The 10,000-nt window shown below is 47.4% G+C and overlaps 1 protein-coding gene across 1 annotated transcript in view; it reads left to right on the top strand.

The window, feature by feature from the left end:
• Positions 1 to 1,851: 1,851 nt before the first annotated feature.
• Positions 1,852 to 10,000, top strand: part of LOC135226955 (lysine-specific histone demethylase 1A-like) — a gene marked incomplete in the record, with an annotated part of 193,084 nt that continues 184,935 nt past the window's right edge. Inside the window, 1 exon segment of the mRNA XM_064266638.1 lies at positions 1,852 to 2,037. Within this exon segment, the coding sequence (XP_064122708.1) occupies positions 1,852 to 2,037 (186 nt within the window).

Here is a 10,000-nt window from a genome sequence, read left to right on the forward strand (position 1 = left end):
CTGCGTATTTTGCATGGGCCAAAGCAAAAGTGATTTGTTTACCGCGCGACTGTTGGACAAGCAGTTAACTACCGTTACTTCTCCCCGTTCGAAGCTTACGACCGTTCCAGCTGCCGCTAGCTACTTCCTATTGTTAAAGGACCTCAGGTTTGTATAGTTAGGAAAAATTGCAATTTTCGACAAATTGTCATTTTGTCCAAAATTGCATTTTTCCTAACTATACAAATCTGAGGTCCTTTTACACATAGTCCCACCTCATGTCCACCCTCACTCTGCAGTTTTTAGCTTGGGCCAAAAGCAAAAAGTGATTTGTTTACCTCCCAGTCGCGCGCGGCACGCCTGTCGGACAAGCAGTTAACTACGAACCCCTTGTTCGAAAGCTTACGACCTATCCAGCTGCCCACCGCTAGTATTCCTTCCTATTGTATAAAAGGACTCAGGTTTGTAATAGTTAGGAAAAATGCAATTTTGGACAAATTGTCATTTTCGTCGTCTGCTGTTCGTAACTGTGTTTTTGTGGCGTCGCGCCCCTAGGAACCAGGAACAGACACTTGTTTAAAGTGCAATGTGGAGTGAACTGAGACCAAAATGTGGTTATAATAACAATTCAAATAAGCACTGTGGAGTTTTCAGTTGTGATGGCAGTAAAGATAAAAAACCAACCGATTACAGGTAAGAATGAATTCAGTTCAAACCATGACCCCGGGAATAAAAAGTTTCATACTTTCAGTAATATAGGCAACAAAATGTTTGTTCCGACACGGAATACAAACCTTTCGGTCCTTTTACAATAGGAAGGTTACTAGCGGCAGCTGGATAGGTCGTAAGCTTTCGAACAAGGGGTTCGGTAGTTAACTGCTTGTCTGACAGTGCGCGTGCCGCTCGAATGGGAGGTAAACAATCACTTTTGCTTTCGGCCTCACAGCGTGTGGATGTGTGTTTCTTCGCTCTCTGCCTGCTTCACCGTCGTTTGCTTTTGTATGGTTGTGTTTTCTTGTTCTGTTTTGGTAGCGAAACTGACTGTAAGTACTACAATCATTTTCTTACATTTGTTTATTGCAAGTGATTTATTATATTTGTCGATCATGGATTCACCTCGCCCTCCAATTGTCCGGCGACTATGCCCTGGGACTGAGGGGTGTAAGTGCGGTAAGTTGCGCAGTTTTCCTGAGATCGACCCCCATGTATTGTGTGCTCGGTGTCGGGGGCGCGAGTGCTTGCGCACTGAGCCCTGTGAAGTGTGTATTTCGTGGTCGGAGGTGCAGTGGGGCTTGTACGAGGTCAGGAAGAAGCGAAGGCCTGCAAAGGAGTCATCGGAAAGCTCTCCCGCGACTCCTTTGGTAACAGACACTTCGTCATCTTTCCTGCCCCCTGCTCAGCTCCCACGTATGGCACCTTCCCCTTCAGGGGGGAGTTTTCAGGTTCTTCTCCTCACCCGATCTGTCGAGTGTGGAGGAGGGCGCTCGGTACCCCGACGTCCAGCTGTACTCGAGGTCCTCTATCTGTTCGTCAACACCTCGAGAGCGGGTAGAGACCCCCCTGGCGTCTCTGGGCTTGCAGGGTGTGCCCAATGTCCAGGGACTGCTGTATCATCTTGCTGGCTTGGCCGCGGTCACTCATGCAACGGTGACCACGACTACCACCATCCTGTCTAACCCAGGTTACGCTGCTCCCCCTCACCTGGTTTATTCCCCGCATGCTGTGTCTGTATCACCAACCTCATCAGTGCAGGGGCCGATCGCCGTCCCGAGGGGGAGTGGGCCACTGCCGCCGCCTGGGTTTGCCGCGCTGCCTCGTCCTGATTTCAGATGCGTTAAGAGCTCGCCCTTGGAGCTGCCGCCGGTGCCTAAGATGTCGGTGACGTTGGTTCGGCCATCTGTGTTGGAGATGCCGCCTGCCGTACCTGCCGTACCCACCCAGATGTTCCCGACTGTTCCTGCCGTGACTGCTGTACCTGTTGCTCCTGAGACGTCCGTACCTGTCGATGTTGTTCCTGTTCGTGGCGTTGCTGCACCCGACGTTGGTCTTTCCGGACAGGTGAGTCTGGGCCCTGTTGCTTCGGCAACAGCAGCCCCGGCTCCGCCCTGGATGGTAGACTTAACGTCGGTCCTGAGGAAGCTGACGAAGAAGAAGAGGAATGTGTCGTCGTCTGCCGCCTCTCCCCATTCAACTTCTAAGGCTTTAAAGCCGAAGAAGAAGAAGGTTGCCTCCTCCCCTCCTAAGAAGTCTCCTTTGGGAGCTTCTCAGGGCCCGTCTCGCTCCGGTAAGACAGGGGGTTCTTCCGTTGGTCCTCCTGCTCCTTCGGGAGCAGGGCCCGTCTCTTCTTCCGCAAGGAAGACGACTACGGGGACCAGAGGAGTACCGGCTAACACCGGTACTTCCTCGCCTGGTGCCAGAGGCTCTGCCACTGCATCAGGTTCCATCTCGACCTCTTGTTCGCGAGAGGTACTGAGTGTACGGTCGCCTACCAGCGACCGTGCAGCCAAGAACCAGACGCCAGAGCTCGCTCAACGTCAGGTTCATGGCACGAAGCGGAAGGCTGGTGACAGCCGCTCAGGTGACTCTCACCAGACCAGCTCTCGCTCTCGCGGCGACCAGCTGGCTCCCGGGCTGACGTGACGGTCTCTGACCGGCCACGGGCCGAGGCTGGGAAGAGGTCCCCCCGATCGCCAGCAGCGGTGTGACGAGCCGTGAGGACAAGCACCGGTCTCACCGTGACAGTGGTCTCTGTAGGTCCCCCGACCGTTGCTCCCACAGGGAACGTACGGGTACGGCAACCAGCAGCAGCTCCTCTGACACCCGAGATCGGGGCCGCTGTGCTCGGTCCAGCCGTTCTCCTCAGGGAGACGTCTCGACTAGGCCTGCAGCTCGATCGCCACTGGGGGTTGGCGATCGCCTGCAGCCCTCCAAGCCCACCGGTTCTGCCGGTGAGCGAGGGGGGAGCGTCAGGTCTGCCTCTCCCGTACCTTCAACCTCCTTGGGTTACACCGGGAGGAGCGAGGTATGCGGATGATCGTGAGGGTGCGCCCCCGCATGATCCTGTCATGACGCTGTACGTGCCAGGCACGGTCCTCGGACCGACCAGGACGTACGCGCAAGTGGCAGGAGGAGACCGAGAGGGGTCTGTCGCCGTTCCCTCTCTTAAAGGGGGAGGGTCTCGGGAGGTGCTCCTGTTCGAGGGACTGGACGGTCCTACTCCTCAGGATGCAGTGACTCCCGAGATCCAGAGGAACTTTGCTAAGGTTATTGCGCTGATTCGTCAGCACAGCGACCTCGGGGAAGAGTCGCCGCTCCCACCTTCAGAGCCCACGTCCCGGCTCGAGTCGTTTTTGGGGCCCCTTCCCGTTTTTGCCAGAAGGGAACCCAAAACCAACGGTGGGGTTGCCGCGATCGGAGCTTGCCGATTCTGTCTTGAACCGGGTTGAGTCTCTTGTCTCCGGACAAGAAGGCTCTCTCAGGTCAAGCAGGTCGAACAAGCTGCTTCCACCTCCTCTGCTGTGACTGCGGCGTTTTTACGTGCCGTCAGAAGATCCGAAAATATATCAATAACGAGGTAGAGCGAATTAAATATTAAAGAAACAGTCAGTGTGTGTGTATATATCATATCTATATATATATATATATATATATATATATTATATATATATATATATATATATATATATATATATATATATATATATATATATATATATATATATATATATATATATATATATATATATATATATATTTTATATTATATATAATATATATACTATATATATATATAATATATATATATATATCATATATATATATATATAATATATATATATATCTATATTATATATACACGTATATATTATGTTATATATATATATATATATATATATATAATAAGATATATTATACTATATATCTATGTATATATTATGTGTATATATATTATATATATTATGTATATAATATCCTATATAATATATATATTTATATATATATATATATATATATATATATATAATATATATATATATATATTATATATATATATATATAATATATATATATATATATATATATATATAGATATATATGTATATATATATTTACGTATATATATTTACGTATATATATTACGTAAATATATATATACGCTTATATATATATATATATATATATATATATATATATATATATATAATATATATATATAATATCTATACGTATCTCTCTCTCTCTCCTCTCTCTCTCTCTCTCTCTCTCTCTCCTCTCATCTCTCTCTCTCTCTATATATATATATGAATATATATATATATATATATATATATATATATTATATATATATATATATATATATATATATATATATATATCGTATATTATATATACGTATATAATATACGTATATATATACGTATATAAAATATATATATATATATATATATATATATATTTTTGTACAAGTAACTTACCCAGCAGATATATACTTAGCTATAGACTCGGTCGTCCCGACAAGAATTTCAAAACTCGCGGCACACGCGACAGGTAGGTCAGGTGATCCACCATTCCCGCCGCTGGGTGGCGGGGTCTGGAACTATTTCCCGTTTTCTAAGCCATAATTTCTCTGTCGGTTGAACGGACAAAACACCTATTGTTCGTTCCTCCATCTTGGATTTCAAATCGTTTGCCGAAGAATTTGGATTGGTTTTTTGGTGATGTATTCTGTTTTTTCTCTGGCTTGGCATACGCTTATTGTGGACTGTTTTTCGACTTTGGTTTGACTACTCTTTTCACGATGTCTGACGCTAAGGCTTCACCTATGTTGTTCAGAGTTTGCAGTATTGGGAAGATTGTAAGGTTAGGCTGCCTAAATCGGCATTAGATCCTCATAGTAATTTGCGCTAAATGCAGGGAGAATGAATGTTCTTTTATTAACACCTGTGTTGAATGCCGAGAACCTTACGGAGCTTGAATGGAAGGAATTATCATCATATGTTAGGAAGCTTGAGAGAGATAGAGTGAGGAAAGGCTTCAGCTAGGTCATCTAGTAGATCTTGCTCCTTAGAACAAGAAATTAACTCTCCTTCTAACAATTTTCCCTTAGCCTTAGCTGCTTCTCCCTGTTCTGAATCCAAAGATTCTTCGTCAGAGAGGGAAAATGTAAAAGCTTCAATTAAGAAACTTCAAGCTCAGCTACGAGCCTCTAAACCAAGGTAAGAGTGGGTGATAGTGACTTGTGCAGTGTCCCCAGTGCAGTGGAGGGGGCGTACTGACGGCTTCCTCATTGCTCCATAGGCCTAGACCGCTTCCAAACTCCCAGGACCAGGGGAGGAGGAATGTCGAAAGCCGCAGGCGAGGGAATGCAGAACATCCCCAAACGGTCAGGCGTCCCTTCGGCAGATCCTGTTGTTAAGTGCCCAGGCTGCCTCGGATTGCCGCAGAAAAGGCGTCCTAAAGGAGTGTTTTTTCGGCCTCAGACTCTTCCTCTCCTAAACGAGGATGGAGTTCGGCCTCCCTTTCACGCCCTTTGAAGAGAGCCTGGAAGGCGCCTAAAGGAGACGCTGACTCCAGCCCAGAGCGTTTCTACCCGAGGAGGATTGGCCTTCGGGACCTAAGAAGACTAGACAAGAGGAGCCTTCTCTTCAGGATCCTACGAAGAAGTTTTTGGTAATCTGCAAAGAGCAGTTAGCTTCTCTAGTAGGCTCTTTTGCTAAGGACTCTACAAGGAGGAAGGATGTCTCTCTGTAAGAGTTCCGCTAAGCGCCCGCTTCGTATAGGAGAGAACCCTCACGATCTCCAGGGCGTTTATCGCCTTCGTCGCAGAGACTCGTCAGATAGGAGTTGTTCTCCTGAGAGAAGAGCCCTTTCGCCCTATAGGCTGTCTTCCCCGAAGCGCCCTCTGAGACGCCGCGAATCAAGCAGAAGTCTCGATTCGGTTTAGGTGCAAGGAACCGGAAAACCGATTTAGGTATCACGATCCTTGGGTCTGCAGGACCAGGAGCCAGACAGGCGCAAAGAGGCAAGCAAGACGCAAGAAAGGGCGTCAAGAGCCTCTTAGAACACAGGATTCAGGACGTCAGGATTCTGCTAGAAGGCAGGAATCAGGACGCTATGAGCCAGGACGCCATGAGTCAGGGCGCCAGGGAGTCAGGGCGCCAGGAGTCAGGGCGCCAGGAGTTAGGACGCCAGGAGTACGTTAGGCGTCAAGTGTTAGGGCGCCAAGAGCCTGTTAAGCGTCAGGAATCAGGACGCCGGGGATCTTTTCGTTTCAAGCGCCCAATGAATCAGGACGCCAGGAGCCTAGCAAGCACCACGAACCTGACGAACCTAGACAACAAGAGTCTAGTAGGCGCAAGAGTGTTTCCGACAGGCAGGAGCCTCACTCTTGTATAGAAGTGCTAATGTTCTGCTCTTCACCTTCTCGGGAAAGGAGTTCTTCTCCCGGGAAGAGCCAGAATCACTCCAAAACGATCTCCTTCTGTGGATCAGTTGGACCAGGTATCGGAAGACGAAGAGCCAGTGATGTAGCAGTTTTCTGACTACAAGAGACTTTCTCTTTTGCTGCTAAAGGGCGGTTCGGAGACTCACTTCATCCTGCGGCACCCTCCTTCACCCGGATCGTTGATGTCCAGCACTAAAGCTCTCAAGTCGTTCTTCCTTCGTCAAGGATGGCGCCCCCGCTCTTTGTATGAAAAAGGCATTAAAGACTTTTTCAGAGTGGTGACTTCCAGAAGGGAAGCTGGGCAAGACAGTTTTTCCTGCCCTCCTTCCCGAAGTTAACAGGCAAACCAGGAAGGTGGTACGAGACCAAGAACCGATGGGGTTAGGTCTGCCTTCTTCCGCAGATGCTGGATTTTGCTTCCTTAGTGGACTCTTCTAGGATAAGTCGTTGCTGTCTGCTAAGGCGACTTGGGGCATGTGTGAGCTAGACCACCTTCTTAAACGGCCTCTTTAAAACCCTAGAAGTCTTCAACTTTATGGACTGGGCTTTTGGGAGACGTTAGCGAAGAGAGCTCAGGACACTGACTTTGTTTCCATGGAGGAACTTTCGAGCGTCCTGGCTTGCCTGGACAGAGCGGTCATGGACGGTTCTGTGGAAGTTGCCTCTCTTTTGGAACGGAGTATTAAAGAAGAGATCTGTCTTTAGCTCTTTCTTAGCAAGAGCAGTATCACCTTTGCAAAGGACATCTCTTCTTTTGCACGTTAATCCCCGCCGCACCTTTTCCACAAGAGACTGTTAGAGAGGTTCTAAATCTCTTACGGAGAAGGCAATCAGGATCTCCTCACGCTCCCAGCCAAGAAGTTTAGGCCGGCAGTGCCTCTAGAGAAAAAAGAGAAATCCTCTTTTGTTGCAGCCCATTTCGGGGTGCCTCCTCTTCTAGAGCCCCCTCTTAGAGGTCGCAGACCAGAGAGAAGGAGTAGACCATCTAGAAGGTCCTTCGGGAAGTCTAGATGAGCAGGAAGTCCTCACGACGAAAGTAGGCGACAGGCTACTCCACTTTGCCAAAGTCTGGGCGCAGAAGGGAGCGGACTCCTGGTCCCTCTCTATCCTGAAAAAGGATACTTGATCCCCCTTCAGGAAAAATCCTCCCTTGACGGACAACTCCAAGGGAGTTGACCCCGCAAGATACTCGGATCCGGTCCGAAAGCTTGCTATGGTGCAAGCAGTGGAACAGATGATTTCCAAGGAAGCGGTAGAACTGGTTCAAGATCTCCAGTCTCCAGGATTCTACAATCGGCTATTCCTGGTACGAAAGCATCGGGGGGATGGAGACCGGTTCTAGACGTCAGTGCCCTGAATTTGCTTTGTATTGAAGAAGAAATTTTCAATGGAGACGTCCTTCCTCTGTTCTATCTGCTCTTCGTCCAGGGGACTGGATGGTTGTCCCTGGGACCTTCAGGATGCGTATTTCATGTGCCAATTCATCCGGCAGCAAGGAAGTATCTGAGGTTCATGTTCCAAGGGAAAGTGTTCCAGTTCCGAGTGATGTGCTTCGGGACTTTCGACTGCCCCGCAAGTCTTTACGGACATCCATGAAGAATGTAGCTTTTTGGCTACATCTGGAAGGGATCAGGATCTCGTTATATTCTGGACGATTGGCTAATAAGAGCCCAATCGGAGAAAAAATGTCTGGAGGACCATTCAGTTACTCTAAAAGTTGACAAAGTCCTTAGGACTTTAGTAAATCACGAGAAATCCATGCTGACTCCCCAGCAAGAGTATTGTCTATCTGGGGATTCAGATGGATTCTCGGGATTTTCTAGCGTATCCTTCGCAGGAAAGGAGAGAACGCTGCTTAGAAAAGGTGTCAGTCTTCTAAGGAAAGAACATTGTTCCGCGAGGGAATGGATGAGCTTACTGGGGTACCCCTCTCCTCGATGGAACAGTTCGTTTCCTTAGGAAGACTTCACCTACGACCCCTTCAATTTTCAATATCTGAAGGAGAAGTGGGATTGGAAGTCCAACAATCTATGGAGATAACATTTCCAATCTCGAAAGGGATCAAGGAGAATATCCGTTGGTGGTTAGATCCCACAGAAAACTAAGCAAGGGAATCTCCCTTCGCTTACAGAACCCTCGCCTAGCGTTGTTTGCAGACGCCTCAGATTCAGGGTGGGGGGGAGCGACCTAGGTTCGCAAGAAAGTGTCAGGCACTTGGGAAGGAGGAACAAGTGTCCTGGCACATAAACAAGAAAGAGCTAACAGCCATTCATCTAGCTTTGGTTCATTTCGAGGAACAGGTCTCAGGTCTGGGGATTCAGATTCTACTCGGACAACACAACAGCCCTCGCTTATATAAAGAAACAGGGGGGGACGCATTCCTTTTCCCTGTACGAATCAGCAAAGGATCTGCTGATTTGGGCACAGGAAAGGAAGATCTCTCTCCTCACAAGGTTTGTGCAGGGAGAGACAAATGTCCGGGCAGATCTGTTAAGCAGAAAAGAACAAGTCCTACCCACGGAATGACTCTCAATCCTCAGATTTGCCAACAACTTTGGCATCTGTGGGGAAGGCCCAATATAGACCTGTTCGCGACCAACAAGAATCACAGATTAGAAACCTATTGCTCCCCCGATCTCGGATCCTCAAGCAGTAGCAGTAGACAGCTTTCTGCTAGATTGGACGGGCTTGGACGCATACGCCTTCCCTCCTTTCAAGATAGTATGAAAGTATTGAGGAAGTTCGCTTTGCTCGGAAAGGAACAAGAATGACCCTCATCGCTCCCTTTGGCCGGCTCTCGATGGTTCACAGAGTGCTGGAGTGGTTTAGTGGATTTTCCAAGATCGCGCTTCCACAAGGAAACGATTCTTCTCAAACAACCCCACTTCGACAGGTTTCACAAAAACTCCCCGCTCTAAGTTGACCGCCTTCAGACTGTCGAAGGACTTGTCAGAGCAAGGGGCTTTTCACGAGAAGTGGCGAAGGCTATTGCAAGAGCCAGAAGAGTCTCCACTTCTAAAGTATAATCAGTCGAAGTGGGAGTTGTTTAGAAGATGGTGTAGGAAAGAAAATATCCTCCTCCAGTAACCTCTGTAACTGAAATCGCAGATTTTCTCCTATATGAGAAAAGACTGTAACCTGGCAGTTTCAACAGTGAAGGGTTACAGAAGTATGCTGGCCTCAGTTTTTTCGACATAGAGGAATAGATCTGACGAATAATAAAGATCTTCATGACCTTTATAAGGTCTTTTGAGACCACGATCAAGAACATGTAATCAAGAAGCCTAGCTGGAACTTGGATGTGGTCCTCAAGTTCTAATGTCGGAAAAATTTGTACCGTCTCACGCAGCTTCGTTTAGAGACTTAACGAGAAAGTCATTTATTCCTTTTTGCGTTAGCAACAGCCAAGAGAATTAGCGAGTTGCAAGCTTTGGAAGGTAAAGTGGGTTTAAGAAGGATTCAGCGATTTGCTCCTTTAAACCATTTTTTTCTAGCGAAAAATGAAAATCCCTCAAAGCCTTGGCCAAGAAGCTTTGAGATAAAAGGACTATCTTCATTAACAGGGAGAAGAACTAG

This window comes from Macrobrachium nipponense, chromosome 15, assembly GCF_015104395.2.
Source record: "Macrobrachium nipponense isolate FS-2020 chromosome 15, ASM1510439v2, whole genome shotgun sequence".
Taxonomy (NCBI): Eukaryota; Metazoa; Arthropoda; class Malacostraca; order Decapoda; family Palaemonidae; genus Macrobrachium; species Macrobrachium nipponense.